This window comes from Sminthopsis crassicaudata, chromosome 4 (genome assembly GCF_048593235.1).
Source record: "Sminthopsis crassicaudata isolate SCR6 chromosome 4, ASM4859323v1, whole genome shotgun sequence".
In the NCBI taxonomy this organism is placed as follows: Eukaryota; Metazoa; Chordata; class Mammalia; order Dasyuromorphia; family Dasyuridae; genus Sminthopsis; species Sminthopsis crassicaudata.
This window is the reverse complement of record NC_133620.1, coordinates 321,668,500-321,688,348: the sequence shown is the minus strand read 5'-3', so window position 1 is coordinate 321,688,348 and position 19,849 is coordinate 321,668,500. Positions and strand designations below refer to the sequence as shown.

The window sequence follows — 19,849 nt, the reverse complement described above, 5'->3', positions numbered from 1 at the left end:
GAAACAGTATCCTGTGGGGTGGGTGAATGGGGAAGGAGATAGAGGGGGTGTTGTAAAGTATTTTATCAAGCCTGCGGGAAAGAGTATAGAAGACTGCATATTTCTCTTAGCTCTCACGTGTCAAATTGTTTATTAAGTTCAGGTCTTTTTGCAACAAAATCCTGAAAGTTTGGCAGTTCCCCCCTTTTCATTCAGGATTATGCTTAATTTTGCTGGATATGACATTTTTAGCTAAAACTACAGTTCTTTTGATCTTTGGTATATAATGTTCCAAGACCTGTGGCCTTTTAATGTAGCCACTCTTAGGTCTTATGTGATTCTAATCGATTCCATCATAATTGAATTGGTTTTTTTTTTTTTTTTTTTTCTTTTACTTCCCTTTGCCCAATTTTAGTTTTCAAGGAATCATTTTCTTCTGCAGGATTTTGGAGCTCCATTTCTAACTGGATGATTTTCTTTTTATCATCTTGTTTTTCTTGGGTTGTTATTTTGTTTTTTTTAAGTTTTTTCTCGATCTAGCATTTAATTTTTATTTTTCATTTTTATTTTTTTGGTATTTTGTTTTTCTATTTTTTCTTTACAATAGCTTTTTTATTTTTCAAAATGCATGCAAACATAGTTTTTAACATTCACCCTTGCAAAACCTTGTGTTCCATGTTTTTCTTTTTATCTTCCCTCTCCCCTAGACAGCAAGCAATCCATATACAGTTCTTCTAAGCATATTCCACATTTATCATTTTGCACAAGAAAAATCATATCAAAAATGAAAAAAAAATAAGAAAAAAAAAAGCAAGCAAACAACAAAAAAGGTGCAAATACTATGTTGTTTTTCACATTCAGTCCCCATAGTCTTCTTTCTGGATGCAGATGATTCTTTCCATCACAAGGCCATTGGAATTGGTCTGAATCACTTCATTGTTGATAAGAACCAAGTCCATCAGAGTTGATCATATGATAATTTTGTTGCCATTGTGTATAATGTTCTCTTGGTTCTGCTCACTTCATTTAGCATCAGTTCATGTAAGTCTCTTCATACCTTTTTGAAATCATCCTGATGATCAGTTCTTACAGAACAATAATATTTCATTACATTCATATACCATAACTTATTCAGCTATTCCCTAACTGATGGGCATCTGCTCAATTTCCAGTTTCCTTACCATTACAAAAAGGGTTGCTACAAACATTTGTGCACATGTGGTTCCTTTTCCCTTTTTTATGATCTCTTTGGGATTATAGATCCAGTAGGAACACTGTTGGATCAAATGGTATACACAATTTGATAACCCTTTGGGCATAGTTCCATATTGCTTTTCAAAATGGTTGGATCAATTCACAACTCTACCAGCAATGTATTAGTGTCCCAGTTTTCTCACATTTCCTCCAACATTTATCATTATCTTTTTCTGTCATCTTAGTCAATTTGAGAGATGTGTAGTAATACCTCAGAGTTGCCTTGATGTGGATTTCTCTAATCAATAGTGATTTAGAGTATTTTTTCATATGATTAAAAATGGTTTAATTTCTTCATCTGTAAATTGTCTGTTCATATCCTTTGACTATCAGTTGGAGAATGGCTTGTATTCTTGTAACTTAGTATCAATTCTCTACATATTTTAGAAATGAGGCCTTTATCAGAACTTTGGATATAAAAATTTCCCCCTGTATTCTGCTTCCCTTTTAATCTTGGCTGCATTGGTTTTTTTTTTTTTTACAAAAACATTTTAATTTCATATAATTAAAATTATCCATTTTGCATTTCAGAATGTTCTCTAATTTTCTTTGACCATAAATTCTTTCCTTCTCCACAGATCTGAGAGATAGACTATCCTCTTGTTCTCCTAATTTGTTTATTGTAACTTTATGTCTAAATTTTGAATTCATTTTGACCTTATCTTGTTATAAGGTATTAGGTGTTGGTCAATGTTTAGTTTCTGCCATACTATTTTCTAATTTTCCCAGCAATTTTTGTTAATTAGTGAGTTCTTATCTCAGAAGTTGGAGTCTTTGGGTTTATCAAACATTAAATTACTATAATCATTGACTATTATGTCTTGTGAACCTAAGATCAACTACTGTTTCTTAGCCAGTATCTAATGGTTTTGATGACCACTGCTTTATAATATAATTTTAGGTTTGGTACACCTAGGCCATCTTCATTTGCATTTTTTCATTAATTCCCTTGAAATTCTTGACTTTTTGTTCTTCCAGATGGATTTTGTTATTATTTTTTCTAGCTCTGTAAAGTAATTTCTTGGCAGTTTGATTGGTATGGCAATAAATTAATTTAGGTAGAATTGTCATTTTTATTATATTAGCTTGGCCTATCCATGAACAACTGATATTCTTTCAGTTGTTTAGATCTAACTTTATTTGTGTGAAAAGTATTTTGTAATTGTGTTCCTATAGTTCCTTGCTTTGTCTTGGGCAGGTAGACTCCAAGTACTTTATATTATCTACAGTTATTTTAAATGGAATTTCTCTTTCTATTTCTTGCTGTTGGATTCTGGTAAGAATTTTTTTTAAAGGATAGGAGAGACTAAGACATTATTAAAGGCAGCTAGGAAGAAGCCAATATATAGTGAAAGATTAGAAATTATATTGGGAGAGAAGGGATTTTTAGGCAGTCTCAATGGAGGTGATAGGTTCAAGAGTTTATATGTGCATAAAGTTCACCTTGGTAAGGAGAATGGCAGAAAATTCTCAAAAGATGAAATTGATACTTTCCCCTTTTTTTCTACAGATTCTACAATGCTACCACAGGAGAAAGAACTTGATGAATTGTTAGCTTCTAAAAAAGAAGAATGGAAAACACTACAGGCCCTCCGAGCCCAGCTGCAAGAAACAGCTCTACAGGATGCCCAGCAGCAGCTTCAGGAAGCAAAAGAAAAGCTAAGTCAGTTGAAAAAGGACTTTACTTATAACTTACAGGTTCTGGAGGAACGGGACTGTGAGCTTGAGCGCTATGATGCTGCCTTTGCACAAACCAGTATGTTGGAGGAAGCCAGAAAGGCAGAGGTGAGTGAACTCAAGATAGAAGTGGCCAAACTAAAGCAAGCTATTGCCAAGGAAACCAGGAAGCGAGAGGAACTGCAGCAGCTCTATCAGCATAGATTGCAGGAGCATCGCCTAGAGCTGGAGCAGATACACAGGTAAGGGAGTCCTTCCCTCCAGAAATGGATAGAAGCAGGACTTCTTAAACTTTTTCCACTGGAGATCCCTTTTTGTCTGAGAAATTTTTATGTGACCCTGAATATATAAAATAAGTATAGGAATCAAACACTTACTGATGTTATGTTAAATCATAATTTTGTACCTCTTCACATTCAGTTAAGAGACTTCATATTGGGTTATAATTTACTGTTTTATTTATTTTTGTTTTTTTATTAATAGCTTTTTCTTTTTTTCTTTTAAATAGCTTTTTATTTTCAAAATATATGCAAGGATACTTTTCAACATTCATCTTTGCAAAACTTTGTGTTCAAAATTTTTCTCCTTCCCTTCCCCAGACAATAAGTAATCCAGTATAAGTTAAATATGTGCAATTATTCTAAATATATTTCCATATTTATAATGCTGCCCAAGAAAAATCACATCAAAAGGGAGGAAGAAATGAGAAAAAAATCAGACAAACAATAACAGAAAAAAGTGAAAACTATGTTGTGATCCACATTCAGTACCCATAGTCCTCTCTCTGACTCTCTCCATCACATCTATTGGAATTGGCCTGAATCAGTTCATTGTTGAAAAGAGCCAAGTCCATCATAATTGATCATCGTATAATCTTGTTGCCATGTGCAGTGTTGTCTTGGTTCTACTCACTTCACTCAGCATCAGTTCATGTAAGTCTCTCTAGGCCTTTCTGAAATCAACCTGCTGATCATTTGTTATGGAGCAATAATATTCAATAACATTTGTATACCATAATTTATTTAGCCATTCCCCAATTGATGGGCATCCATTCAGTTTCCAGGTACTTGCCATTACAAAAAGGGCTACTACAAACAATTTTGCACATGTAGGTCCTTTTTTCCTATTTTCATGGTGAAGTTTTAAGAAGTTTGCTCTAAAGAAGATGTAGTGTCCTGAATAGCTCTCTGGAGGATCTCAGGACCAGCCTTGATCTTAGAGGAGGGAGTGAACGAGTCAGGAGAGTGGCTCTCATTTCTAGTCCTCTCAGCCTTTAAATACCTTAGTATGATTACATCATTACAGCACACTAAGTACGTGGGAACTAGAAAACCATTATCTCATCAATCACACTTAAGTGCTAACTATAAGCAACCTATTGTAAGTATCCCTTGCTTCAAGTAGACTACAAGTGGTCTTGCCCTCTTTGACTTCTCAGGAAAAGAGGTGAGGACACCAAAGGGAGATGGGGAGCCAAACCAGACATTGTCAACAGGTTTCCTCTAGGCTGAAGGGTCTTTTATACCTTACCCTGAGGTCTATCTGCAGCCCTCTACATCTCCCACTTTCTTTTGTTTTAGTTGAAACAGGTATACATAAATCGTTCAACGTAGGAGGTATTACACAAGCAAGTAGTAATGTAACAAACAATATGAATCAACATGAGGAATTATACATAAGTCCTAGAAGGAGAGTATATAAATAACAATCACACATATACCTCCTTCAGCAGCTAAGAGATAGTCCAGAACCAATCTATTGTCCATCACTTTGTGTGTCAGGTAATCCAATGATTCCTGCAGATTTTGAAGTCCTGCAACAGCCTCATCAGCAATTCTTGATGTTAATGAATCAAGTACATATTGGGTTAACAGCCAGGCTCTTTCAGTGGCACATATAGTCAGAGATGGAACCACCAGATGTTTCTTGGTCTTCTCCTTTGTTTCAGAGGTCTTCTTTTTTCCTGTCTCTCTATGATGGACAAGGCGAATACAGCTCCTTGGCACCCATCTGATTCCTTCTCCATCTGTAGAGATACAGGCAAACCCTCTCCCCCAAAAGTTAATCTATCTGGCCCCTTCCATTTTTAAGATATTTTAATTTTTTCTTAATCATATGTAAAAAAAAAAAAACCAAAAAAACTTTTTTCTTTTTTTTTTTTTTTTTTTTTTTTTTGCTAGGGCTAAGTTTGCCCAGGGTTACACAGCTAGGAAATATTAAGTGTCTGAGGTCACCTTTTGAACCCAGGTCCTTCTGACTTCAGGGCTGATGCTCTATCCACTGTGCCATCTAACTGCCCCAACAAAATCTGCTTTTAAAAATACGAAAATCATGGCAGAAATTAGATATGGAGCCACACTTAACACCATATACCAAGATAAGATCAAAATGGGTCCATGATTTAGGCATAAAGAATGAGATCATAAATAGATTAGAGGAACAGAGAATAGTCTACCTCTCAGACCTGTGGAGAAGGAAGGAATTTATGACCAGAAGAGAACTAGAGATCATTGTTGATCACAAAATAGAAAATTTTGATTACATCAAACTAAAAAGTTTCTGTACAAACAATACTAATGCAAACAAGATTAGAAGGGAAGTAACAAATTGGGAAAATATTTTTACACTTAAAGGTTCTGATAAAGGTCTCATTTCCAAAATGTATAGAGAACTGACCCTAATTTATAAGAAATCAAACCATTCTCCAATTGATAAATGGTCAAAGGATATGAACAAACAATTCTCAGATGATGAAATTGAAATTATATCCACTCATATGAAAGAGTGTTCCAAATCACTACTGATCAGAGAAATGCAAATTAAGACAATTCTGAGATACCACTACACACCTATCAGATTGGCTAAGATGACAGGAACAAATAATGATGAATGTTGGAGGGGATGTGGGAAAACTGGGACACTGATGCATTGTTGGTGGAGTTGTGAAAGAATCCAGCCATTCTGGAGAGCAATTTGGAACTATGCTCAAAAAGTTATCAAACTGTGCATACCCTTTGATCCAGCAGTGCTACTACTGGGCTTATATCCCAAAGAAATACTAAAGAGCGGAAAGGGATCTGTGTGTGCCAAAATGTTTGTGGCAGCCCTTTTCATAGTGGGTAGAAACTGGAAGATGAATGGATGTCCATCAATTGGAGAATGGTTGGGTAAATTATGTTATATGAAGGTTATGGAATATTATTGCTCTGTAAGAAATGACCAGCAGGATGAATTCAGAAAGGTTTGGAGAGACTTACATGAACTGATGCTGAGTGAAATGAACAGAATCAGAAGATCGCTGTACACTTCAACAACAATGCTGTATATGAACAGAACCAGAAGATCGCTGTACACTTCAACAACAATGCTGTATGAAGATGTATTCTGATGGAAGTGGAAATCTTCAACATAAAGAAGATCCAACTCACTTCCAGTTGATCAATGATGCACAGAAACAACTACACCCAGAGAAGGAACACTGGGAAATGAATGTAAATTGTTAGCACTACTGTCTATCTACCCAGGTTACTTATACCTTCGGAATCTAATACTCAACGTGCAACAAGAAAATTGGATTTACACACATATATTGTATCTAGGTTATACTGTAACACATGTAAAATGTATGGGATTGCCTGTCATCTAGGGGAGGGAGTGAAGGGAGGGAGGGGAAAATTTGGAAAAGTGAATACAAGGGATAATGTTATAAAAAAAAAATTACTCATGCATATATACTGTCAGAAATTTTATAATTATAAAATTTTAAAAATTTAAAAAAGTATTTGAAAAATAAAATACTATTGAAAAATTTAAAAATAAATTTAATATAATCAAAAGTAAAATAAATAAATAAATAAATGAAAATATGAATACCGAGGCTTTACACAAGCTCTCACATAGATGGGACTTGAATCCACGTCCTCTATTTCTACATCCAAAGCTGTATCAGGTTGACTTTAACCTCCTTTCTTCTTCACAACTAACCCATTTTACAGATGAGGAAGAAAAGGTTCAGAAAGGTGAAATGCTTTGCTCAAAGTTATACAGTGTCAGAAACAGAATTTAAATCTAGATATCCTTGACTCCAAAGCCAGGGACCTATTTTTGTCTTGATGGGGCTGAAGTTTCCATGTTATTTACTGGCTATATCTGTACCTTTAGCCATTCTTTTTGGCTACCTCCATCTCTTCAAAAACTTCTGGGAAGGTCACCCACTCAATCACATCATCTCCTTGATGAATGACTGCTGTGGGTGCCTCTTTTCTAGCAAAAAAATCATATTTCCAAGGGTTTTTTAGTGACTCAACATTGGATAAAGCCAGTTCAACTTCTCTCAAAGCCTCTTGAGCTTCTTTTGTAAGATGGTGTGGTGAATCTAAAGCAGTGTCTCCCCTTAAAATGTTATATAATGGTTGTAATTGATAGGTAGTTAAGCCTAACATTAGATGCATTCATTGGATATCTCCTATCAATTTCTGAAAGTCATTTAAGGTGTTCAACTTCTCTGTTCTTAAAGGAAGTTTTTGTACTGTAAGTAAGCACCTTAGGATATACTACATATTCTAAATATTGAAAAGGAGCGTGCTTTTGAAATTTTTCTGGGGCTATATGCAATTTGCAGTTCCTTAGTATTTCTGTGGTCTCTTGTAGACATGCTTCTAACATTTGCTTCTCAAGTGCACACCCCAAGATATCATCCATGTAATGTAATAACGTAACTTTTGGAAATGCTTTTGTTACTGGAGTAAGAGCAGTAGCCACATACATTTGACACATAGTAGCGCTGTTTTTCATTCCCTGTGGCAAAACTGTCCATTTATATGTTTTATAAGACTCAGCTAATTTAATGCTGAGTACTGAAAAGGCAAATCTTTTCATATCCTCCTTATCCAGAGGGATAGAATAGAAACAATCCTTAATGTCTATAACCCAAAGAGGCACTTGAGTAGGAGATGGAAGTCCAGGCTGAAGAGTTCCCATAGTTTCCATCTGTTAATTTACTTTTCTCAAATCAGTCAACATTCTCCATTTTCCAGATTTCTTTTTTATAGGAAATATAGGGGAATTCCAAGGACTTAGAGAAGGTTATAAGTGTTCTTGTTCAAATTGCTCCTGTACAATATCTAATAAAGCCTGAATTTTTTTCACTAATTAAGGACCACTGTTCCACCCACACTGGTGTATCAGTTTTCCATTGAATGGAACAGGTGAGAGTACAGGCAGGCCTTCAATAGCAGCCCTGCCTGAAAAGCTGAAGTATTCAATTGTAATCCTGTTGTAAAATGTCTCTTCCCCATAGATTGATGGGGATTTTTTTCAACTACAAAAGGAATAAAAACTCCTATTTCACCTTCAAATATCCATCTCAAAGGGGTAGCACTAATTTCAGCTGCTATTGATCCTCCCACGCCAGACATGTAGGTGTCTGCTTTAATCTTTGGCCAGTTGGCACCTCTAATGACTATATAATCTGCACCAGTGTCTACCAATCCTTCTAATGGTATGCCATTTATATAGATAGTGAGCATAAGTTGGTCAGCTGTCACGGCTGCTGTCCAGTATATTCCTGGATTTTGTTGCTTGGAGTCAGAATCTGAGTGACTATCACCAGATTGCTTATTAAGAATCTGTATCAGTAAACCTGATGCTTCTACTTCTCCTGGTTGATAAGTCACACATTGTCTATCTGTATTAGTGACTGGGATATTAGCTACATATTTCCCAGTTTTCCACATCAATGTATGGATGGACACTGTTTTGTAATAGTGCCTGCTCCGGTGTAACTAAGCTGTGAAAGTGAGAAGCACTGTTTTGTAAGTACTCTCTGGAGGTGAAATGGTCAAGCCTACTGTGCCTGAAGGCAAAGGATCTATAGGCTAGACAGGGACAGATTTCACCTCCAGGGGATATCTGAGTAGTCCCAGCTGCATACAATTCTATTCTCCACAATTGTAATCTCTTTCTCCCATCAGGTTGCTTCTTGGCTGATTGATCATATGGGAGTACTGAATTTGTAGAAATTCTCTGGGTGTAATACTGGCTGCCATCATACCCCAAGTGTTTTTTGTCTGGGTCCCTGGAGCCAAGCCCTGCTTCCCTTTTTCCTGTGTCAATCTACATTCTGATGCCCAGTGGAAGCCCTTGTTGTACTTTGGACATGGGGTTTTGGGGTCTTGTTCTCTCATCCTGTTTTCTCACTCTGAGATATGCCAACATTGAGCTTTCAGATGTTCTGCTGAAAAGCATTGATGATTCTCTCTGGAAGTCCTTTGCCAAAAGGGACCCTGTCTTCCCATGTTTGGATCTTAGGAAGTCTGCATCATAACCTGGGTATAAAAGTTATTTGTGCCCACTGTGGCACAGCATCTTATGATCTCCTCTAAAGGAGCATCCTTGTGTAGTCCTAGTATAATTCTTCTACAAAATTCATTAGCATTTTCTCTAGTCAATTGTTTTATCATAATTTCTGTTGCTGCATTTTCACCAATAGTTCATATGATGGCTGTTTGCAGATGTCCCACGAAATCAGCAAAGGGTTCATTTGGATCTTGCACTATTTTCATGAAGGTTTCCCCTCTATCTTGTCTTCCTGGGAGGGTACCCCATGCTTAGATAGCAGCAGAAGCAATTTGCTCATATGCTGCCAAAGGGTAATGGTCAAAAGTGATTGGTATATTAACCCCAGTCTGCCTATTTTGTTGGTCTTGTATTCTACAGAGTTCACTATACTCAGAAAGCCACAACAAGTTTTGTCCAGGTTCTAAACATGTTCTTGCTATAGATTTCCAGTCATTAGGGGTTAAAACTTCAAAAGCCAAATTCTCTAATACCATCTTAACATAAAATGATGTAAACCATAAAGAGTGCAAGTCTTTTTCAAATCTTTGATAATTTTCAGATTAAAAAGAATGTATCTTCTTCTTTCTGGACCTGAAGAATCAAACTCTTCAATCATAGGGTATGCTTCTGTTTTCAAACCAGATGTATCCTGTACTTCCTCCTTAGCTTTAATTAATGCCTCTTGTAATAGTGACATGGGAGGGGTGGGCAAAACTACTGCATGGGCAGTGCTGCTGGTGTCACTGCTCCTCACACTCCTCCTCTTTCCTCTACCCAAGAAGGCAAAATTGAGGGAGGAGGGTCAGGAGATGGGGAATGCCCTAATGGTGCCTACTCCGGTGTAACTAAGCTGTGAAAGTGAGAAGCACCACACCCCTTAAATTCATCTGCATTGTACTTAACTCCTTTCTTGTCCAGTTCTCCATGCTTTTCAGCTACTTTGTCAGTACCATCCCCCTCCTGCTCTTTCTCCTCACACTTCTTTGTCTGACTGTCCACATTAAAATTTTTCCTTGTTTTAGAATTTGTGAGATTCTTTAAAGCCAATTATATTATGTTGTACATAAGGAATGTTTCCTCAGGAATTGAATCAGGACCCATAGCTTCGTAATGTTGAATTAGTTGCTCTACCATTATTTTCCACATATCTGGCTCTAATTATTTTACCTGAGAGCCAAGGAGACATGCACTCTTTAATATATTTAAGATTCCAGTGATCTGTGTTACCAACAAATCTTGCTTCTCTATTAACCTAACTATGCATTTTACATACTCCCCTTGGGATGTGGGGGGGTTCTTTTCTTAGTATTTGCCCCATTTCAGCTGAAAAACAAGTGGCTAATTTTGCCCTTACAGAATTTTCTCATTTGTCTATTTTTGTATTCACCCTTTTTCCAGGGCACAGGAACTTCTCCACTGAGCTTATGACCGTGCCAGTTGAGTTACTGAGTAAAAGGCCTCACATCTAGAGCCTCATATCTAGAGCCTCACATTTAGTGCCCCACATTGGGTGCCAAAATGTAGTGTCCTTCTGGAGGTTCCTATTCGTGCGCCAAAATATAGTGTCTGGACTAACTCTCTGGAGGATCTCAAGACCAGCCTTGATCTTAGTGGAGGAGTGAAGGAGTCAAGAGAGTGCCTCTAATTTCTAGTCCTCTCAGCCCTTAAATACCTTAGTATGATTACATCATTACAGCACACTAAGTATATGGAAACTAGAAAATCATTATCTTATCAATCACACTGAGTGCTAACTATAACCAACCAACCTATTGTAAGTATCCCTTGCTTCAAGTAGACTACAAGTGCTCTTGCCCTCCTTGACTTCTCAGGAAAAGAGGTGAGGACACCAAAGGGACACGGCGAGCCAAACCAGACATTGTCAACAGGTTTCCTCTAGGCTGAAGGGTCTTTTATACCTTACCCTGAGGTCCCTCACTATCTGTGACCCTCTACAACAAGAAGGTAAATCTGCCAGCTAAGGTAAGGATAATTCTCTTTGAGACATTTTCATATAGATAACTGCCATTAAATGTCTTTCTAACTATGATATCTATAAGGATGGAAGGAAGGAAACACACATTTATTAAGCACCTGCCATATTCCAGGCTTTATGAATACAAAATCACATGTTTTAGAACTATAATCTCATTTGACCTTCAGAACAACTCTAGGAGGTAGGTACTATTATTGAAGTAACTGGGGCAACCAGAGATTGAGTGACTTTTCTGGAGTCACATAGGTATTAAGTAAGTTTAACTTGTTTGAATTTAAAGCTTTTAAACTCCAGACCTAGTCCTCTATCCTCTTCTCTGTTTAGTTCTTCTAAGTACATCTTTACATCCAGTGCTTCTAAGCACTGGTATTTTATCTAAGATTAAGAACTTATTATTTTCATTTCTATAGTTTGTTGGTTTACAAGATACCATTAAAACTACCAGTACTCGAATAATTTGTTTTACAGGAGAAAAATGTTAATTTCATGTAAGGTAAATTTGGTTGAAATTTTTACTTAAATTGTTATTTAGGCAGAATTTATTGCTTTTTTTCTCTTAAAAATTCAATTACTTCCTGAATCCTTGATGCATATTCTTCATTATATGTTTTCAGAGTTAGAATCAGCCATAGACATCTTCTAGTTTAATTTTCCCAGTTATCTAGATATATAACCTGAATGTCATTGTTGTATAGCTGTTTGTCTTCTCACTATCCCTTATCACTCATAGTTATTAAATCATATCATTTCTATCTCCACATTATTTTTGTCATGCATATATATATATATCTGTACACACACACACACACAAAGACACATACACATCTACAGATACATGTGTGTGTGTGTGTTCATTCTAATAAGTGCAGGCACACTTTGAAGATAGTGTCAATTTGGTTCCAGACCATTACAATAAGGTGAATATTTTAATAAAGCAAGTTATGTGAATTTTTCAGTTTGCTAGTGAATATAAATTATGTTCACATTGTGCAAAAGTTTATCAAGTATTATTATATTATTATGTTTTAAAAATGTCCTTTGACCCAGCAGTATTTCTACTGGGCTTATATCCAAAGAAATCATAAAAAAGGGAAAAAGATCCACATGTGCAATAATGTTTGTGCAACCCTTTTTGTAGAGGCAAGGAATGGGAAATTGAGTGGATGTCCATTAATTGGAGAATGGCTGAATAAATTGTAGTATAGGAATGTTATGGAATGATTTCAGAGAGACCTGGAGAGTCTTACATGAAATGAGCAGAATCAAGATCATTGTACATGACAACAAGATTATACGATGATCAATTCTGATGGACATGACTCTTCAACAATGATGTGATTCAGGGCAATTCCAATAGACTTGTGATGGAAAGAACCATCTGCATCCATAAAGGAGACTATGTGGACTGAATGTAGATCACAGCATAGTATTTTCATCTTTTTTGTTGTTTGCTTTTTTTTATTTTCTTTTTCATTTTTTTTCTCTTTTTGGTCTGATTTTTCTTGTGCAGCATGATAAATGTGAAAATATGTTTAGAAATATTGCTCATGTTTAACATATATTGGGTTACTTGCTGTTTGGAGGAGGGGAAGGGAAAGGAGGGAGAAAAATTTGGAATACAGGGTTTTGAAGGGGTGAATGTTAAAACTATCTGCAATGAAAACTATCTGCATATATTTTGAAAATAAAAATTTATTATTTTAAAAAAAGCATTAAAGATAAACATACCTTAATTTAAAAATACTTCATTAATTATTATTTTTTTTTTTAATTTTTTTAGGCTGGGGTTAAGTGACTTGCCCAGGGTCACATAGCTAGGAAGTGTTAAGTATTTGAGATCAGATTTGAACTCGGGTCCTCCTGAATTCAAGGCTGGTGCTCTATCCATTGCGCCACCTAGCTGCACCAATACTTCATTAATTAAAAAAAAAAATCATCTGAGCCTTCAGCAAGTCTTAATCTTTTTGCTGGTGGAACATCTTGCCTTAATGCTGCTAACGGATCTAGGTAGTCATTGCTGAAGGTTGGGCTGGCTGTTGCAATTTTTTCAAAGAGAATAATGAAGATTGCTGATTGATTGACACTTCCTTTCACCAAAGATTTCTCTGTTGCATCTGATACTATTTGATAACATTTTACTTACAGCAGAATGTATTTGGAATTTATTGAGTATCTTATTTTTCCTCAGTTACATATAAAAACAATTTTTAACATTCATTTTAAAAACTTTGAGTTCCAAATTCTTTCCCTTCTCTCCCCACCTTACCCTCATTGAGAAAGTAAGCAGTTCCATATAGGTTATACATGTCTAATCAAGTAAAACATTTCCATATTAGGCATGTTATAAAAGAAAACATAAACCAGTAAGAAAATCTCAAGAAAAAAATTTAAAGGTATGCTTTATTCTATATTCAGACACCGTCAGTTCTTTTTCTGGGCATTGAGAGCCGTTTTCATCTTATATCCTTCGGAGTTGTCTTGGATTATTGCACAACTGAGACTAGCCAAATCTTTCACAATTGAGCCTTTTACATTGTACATAGTATATTTCACTTTGTATCAGCTCATGAAGTCTTTTTAGTTTTTTTTGAGAACCTGCTGTTCATAATTTCTCATAACATGGTAGTATTCCATCACAATCACAATTTGTTGCTCAGTTGATGGACTTCCCTTCAATTTCCAGTTCTTTGCCACCAGAAAAGAGCTGCTATAAATATTTTTATATACATAGGTTCTTTTCCTTCTTATCTTTTATCTCTTTTGGGATGTAGATCTAGTAGTGATATTGCATAGTCAAGAGGTATGCATGGTCTTATAGTTCTTTGGGCATAATTCCAAATTGCTCTCCAGAATGTTGGATCATTTCACAACTCCACCAACAATGCATTAGTGTCTCAGTTTTCCCACACCTCCTCCAAGATTTGTCATTTTCCTTTTCTGTTCTGTTAGCCAATCTAATGGGTTTAGGATCATACTTCAAAATTGTTTTAATTTGCACTTCTCCAATCAATATGGAGTTAGATAATTTTTTTCACATAACAACAGATTGCTATTGTTATTCCATCTGAAAACTTTATATTTTGTGATCATCTATAAAATGGAGAATGACTCTTGTTTTTATAAGTTTGACTGAATTCTCCATATGTTTGAGAAGTGAGGCCTTTATCAGAGAAACTTACTTCAAAATTTTTTTTCACAGTTACTATTTTTAATTCTAGTTCCTTTCATCTTATTCCTCCTCTCCCTCTCCTCAGTACATTTATTTTATTCTCACTGTCCTTTCACCCTGTCCCTCTTCAAAGGTTTTTTGCTTTTGATTCCTTCCTCTACAATTGGCCTTCCCTTCTATCATTGCCTCCCCACTTCACCCCCCCCAATCTTCTTCCCCTCCTACTTTTCTATAGGGTAGGATAAATTATTGTATCCAATTGTTATTCCCTCTTTGAACCAGTTCTGATAAGGTTATAGTTTTCCATTCCTCTTCACCTCCCTCCTCTCCCCCTCTACTGTAGAAGCTTTGAAGCTTTTTCCTGCTTTTATGTGAGATAATTTATCCCAATCTACCTCTCTCTTTCCCCTTTCTCCCATTACATTCCTAAGAGTAGAACTTTTTTTTTATTATTTATTTAATTATTTTATTCATTTTTCCAAATTATCTCCTCCCTCCCTCCACTCCCTCCCCCCGATGACATGTGTTACAATATAACCTAGATACAATATATGTGTGTAAATACCATTTTCTTGTTGCACATTAATTATTAGCTTCCGAAGGTATAAGTAACCTGGGTAGATAGACAGTAGTGCTAACAATTTACATTCACTTCCCAGTGTTCCTTCTCTGGGTGTAGTTGTTTCTGTCCATCACTGATCAATTGGAAGTGAGTTGGATCTTCTTTATGTTGAAGATTTCCACTTCCATCAGAATACATCCTCATACAGTATTGTTGTTGAAGTGTATAGTGATCTTCTGGTTCTGCTCATTTCAAGGAGTAGAACTTTTTTCAAAATTACAGTTAATTCTCTCAAACTCTGCTGCTGCTTTACCAACTAAATTTATGTAATATTCTTCAATATATTTGTATTTCAGGGAATAAGAAGGTACTAAGGGAGAAAGAAAAGGGAAAGAGGCTAAAAAGTAGCAGTGGAACAGTCAAAATGTACACAACATTTATTTATTTAGGATTCCTTTTTTTTTTCCTTTTTATTTAAGATTTTCCCCAGTTACATTTAAAACATTTGTTTTACATTTGTTTTTAAAATTTTTGAGTTCTAACTTCTCTCCCATGTGCCCATTCCTAATTAAGAAACCACATATGAAGTTATACAAAATATTTACACAAAAGTCATCTTGTGAAAGGAAATATAGATTTCCTACCCTAATGAAAAAAAAAATCAAGAAAAATAAAGTGGAGAGTGAGCGAGCGAGAGAGAGAATACTTCAATCTCTATTTAGACAATTCCTTCCTTCTCTGGATATGGATAGAATTTTTCATCTTAAATCCTTCAGAGTAGTTGTGGATCATTGTACTGCTGAGAATAGCAAAGTCATTTATACCTGGTCATCCCAGAACTTTGCTATTACTTTGTATATAGTACATTTCACTTTGAGTTCATGGAGAACTTTACAGGTTTTCTTTTCTTCCCTGAGAGCATCCTGCTCATCATTTCCCACAGAACAATAATTTTATTCCATCACAAACACATGCCACACTTTATTTAACCATTCTCCAATTGATGAGTATCCCCTCATTTTCTTTTTTTATTTTATTTTTTATAAATTTTTATAATTATAACATTTTCTTTGACAGTACATATGCATAGGTAAATTTTTTTTTTTTACATTATCCCTTATACTCCCTTTTGTTCCGAGTTTTTCCCCTCCTTCGCTCCACCCCCTCCCCTAGATGTCAGACATTCCCATACATATTAAATATCTTATAGTATATCCTAGGTACAATATATATGTGCAGAACCGAATTTTGTTGTTGTTGTTGCAAAGGAAGGATTGTATTTGCAAGGTAAAAATAATCTGGGAAGAGAAACAAAACAAAACAAACAAACAAACAAAAAATAAAACAATGCTCACAGTTTACACTCATTTCCCAGTGTTCCTTTTCTGGATGTAACTGATTCTGTCCATCATTGATCAATTGGAATTGGATTAGCTCTTCTCTATTTTGAAGATATCCACGTCCATCTGAATACATCCTCATACAGTATCATTGTTGAAGTGTATAATGATCCCCTAGTTCTGCTCGTTTCACTCAGCATCAGTTGATGTAAGTCTCTCCAAGCATCTCTGTATTCCTCCTGTTGGTCATTTCTTACAGAATAATATTCCATAACATTCATGTACCATAATTTACCCAACCATTCTCCAATTGATGGACATCCATTCATTTTCCAGTTTCTAGCCACTATGAAAAGGGCTGCCACAAACATTTTGGCACATACAGGTCCCTTTCCCTTCTTTAGTATTTCCTTGGGATATAAGCCCAGTAGTAGTACGGCTAGGTCAAAGGGTATGCACATTTTGATAACTTTTTGGGCATAATTCCAGGTTGCTCTCCAGAATGGTTGGATTCTTTCACAACTCCACCAACAATGCATCAGTGTCCCAGTTTTCCCACCACCCCTCCAACATTCATCGTTATTTGTTCCTGTCATCTTAGCCAATCTGACAGGTGTGTAATGATATCTCAGAGTTGTCTTAATTTGCATTTCTCTGATCAATAGTGATTTGGAACACTTTCATATGAGTGGAAATAGTTTTAATTTCATCATCTGAAAATTGTCTGTTCATATCCTTTGACCATTTATCAATTGGAGAATGGCTTGGTTTCTTATAAATTAAAGTCAATTCTCTGTATATTTTGGAGATGAGGCCTTTATCAGAACCTTTAACTGTAAAAATGTTTTCCCAATTTGTTACTTCCCTTCTAATCTTGTTTGCATTAGTTTTGTTTGTGCAGAAACTTTTTAATTTGGTGTAATCAAAATGTTCTATTTTGTCATCAATAATGGTCTCTAATTCTCCCTTGGACATAAACTCCTTCCTCCTCCACAAGTCCGAGAGGTAAACCATCCCATGTTCCTCCAATTTATTTATGATTTCGTTCTTTATGCCTAAATCTTGGACCCATTTTGATCTTATCTTAGTATGTGGTATTGAATGTGGGTCCATGCCTAGTTTCTGCCATACTAATTTCCAGTTTTCCCAGCAGTTTTTGTCAAATAATGAATTCTTATCCCAAAATTTGGGATCTTTGGGTTTGTCAAACACTAGATTGCTATTTTTATTTGCTATCTTGCCCTGTGAACCTAACCTATGCCACTGATCAACTAGTCTATTTCTTAGCCAATACCAAATGGTTTTGGTGACTGTTGCTTTATAATATAGTTCTATATCAGGTGCAGCTAGAGCACCTTCATTTAATTTTTTTTTCATTACTTCCCTTGAAATTCTCGACCTTTTGTTGTTCCTATGAATTCTGTTGTTATTTTTTCTAGGTCTTTAAAATAATTTCTTGAGAGTCTGATTGGTATAGCACTAAATAAGTACATCATCTTAATTATATTAATTATATTTGTTCGGCCTATCCAAGAGCACTGAATGTCTTTCCAATTATTTAAATCTGACTTTATTTTTGTGGCAAATGCTTCGTAATTTTGCTCATATAATTCCTGACTCTCCTTTGGTAGATATATTCCCAAATATTTTATACTATCGACCGTTATTTTGAATGGAATTTCTCTTTGTATCTCTTGCTGTTGGATTGTGTTGGTAATGTATAAAAATGCTGAGGATTTATGTGGATTTATTTTGTATCCTGCAACTTTGCTAAAATTCTGAATTATTTCTAATAGCTTTTTAGCAGAGTCTTTGGGGTTCTCTAAGTATACCATCATGTCATCTGCAAAGAGTGATAATTTGTTTTCCTCATTTCCTACTCTAATTCCTTGAATCTCTTTCTCAGCTCTTACTGCCGAGGCTAGAGCTTCTAGTACTATATTGAATAGTAATGGTGATAGTGAGCAACCTTGTTTCACTCCTGATCTTACAGGGAAAGGTTCTAGTTTATCGCCATTACATATGATATTTATTGAAGGTTTTAAATATATGTTCGTTATTATTTTAAGGAGTAGCCCATTTATTCCTATACTTTCAAGTGTTTTTAGTAGGAATGGATGTTGGATTTTATCAACTGCTTTTTCTGCATCTATTGAGATGATCATATGGTTTTTATTAATTTGATTATTAATATGGTCAGTTATACTAATAGTTTTCCTAATATTAAACCAGCCCTGCATTCCTGGTATAAATCCCACTTGGTCATAGTATATTATTCTGGGGATCATTTTCTGAAGTCTTTTTGCTAATATCTTATTTAAGATTTTAGCATCAATATTCATTAAGGAAATTGGTCTATAGTTTTCTTTCTCAGTTTTCGATCTACCTGGTTTAGGTATCATTACCATGTCTGTGTCATAAAAGGAATTGGGTAGGATTCCTTCAATCCCTATTTTTTCAAATAGTTTATATAGCATTGGAGTTAGTTGTTCTTTAAATGTTTGGTAGAATTCACATGTAAATCCATCTGGTCCTGGGGATTTTTTCTTAGGAAGTTGGTTAATAGCTTGTTCTATTTCTTTTTCTGAGATGGGACTATTTAGACTACTTACTTCTTCCTCTGTTAATCTGGGCAAACTATATTTTTGAAGGTATTCTTCCATTTCACTTAAGTTATCGAATTTATTGGCATAAAATTGAGCAAAGTAGCTCCTAACTATTGTTCTAATTTCCTCTTCATTAGTGGTGAGTTCTCCCTTTTCATTTTCAAGACTTTTTCTTTTGCTTTTTCTCTTTTTAAAATCAGGTTTACTAAGGGTTTGTCTATTTTGTTGGTTTTTTTCATAGAACCAACTCTTAGTTTTATTAATTAATTCAATAGTTTTTTTTTACTTTCAATTTTATTAATCTCACCTTTTATTTTTTGAATTTCAAGTTTTGTGTTTGTCTGGGAGTTTTTAATTTGTTCCTTTTCTAGCAATTTTAGTTGTAAGCCCAATTCATTGGCCCTCTTTTTCTCTATTTTATGCAAGTAGGCTTGTAGAGATATAAAACTTCCCCTTATTACTGCTTTGGCTGTATCCCGCATATTTTGGTATGATGTCTCATTGTTGTCATTTTCTTGGGTGAAGTTATTATGTCTATGATTTGCTGTTTTACCCAATCATTCTTTAGTATAAGATTATTTAGTTTCCAATTATTTTTTGGTCTATTTTCCCCTGGCTTTTTATTAAATGTAATTTTGATTGCATTGTGGTCTGAAAAGGATGCATTTACTATTTCTGCCTTACTGCATTTGATTTTGAGATTTTTATGCCCTAGTATATGATCAATTTTTGTATAGGTTCCATGAACTGCTGAGAAGAAAGTATACTCCTTTCTGTCTCCATTTAGCTTTTGCCAAAGATCTATCATATCAAACTTTTCTAGTATTCTATTTACCTCTTTGACTTCTTTCTTATTTATTTTGTGGTTTGATTTATCTAATTCTGAGAGTGTAAGGTTGAGATCTCCCACTATTATAGTTTTGCTAT

General features: G+C 35.2%; 1 protein-coding gene across 5 annotated transcripts in view; it reads left to right on the top strand.

The window, feature by feature from the left end:
• Window positions 1-19,849, top strand: part of CCDC57 (coiled-coil domain containing 57) — a 275,586-nt gene that overhangs the window by 17,271 nt on the left and 238,466 nt on the right. For all 5 annotated transcript variants that reach the window (XR_012481117.1, XM_074260497.1, XM_074260496.1 and 2 more), the window contains exon 2: window positions 2,744-3,152. Coding sequence is in view for 4 of the 5 variants with exons in the window: in XM_074260497.1 (XP_074116598.1) it covers window positions 2,752-3,152 (401 nt within the window). In the remaining variant the exon portion in view is untranslated. The remainder of the gene's footprint in view (window positions 1-2,743; window positions 3,153-19,849) is intronic.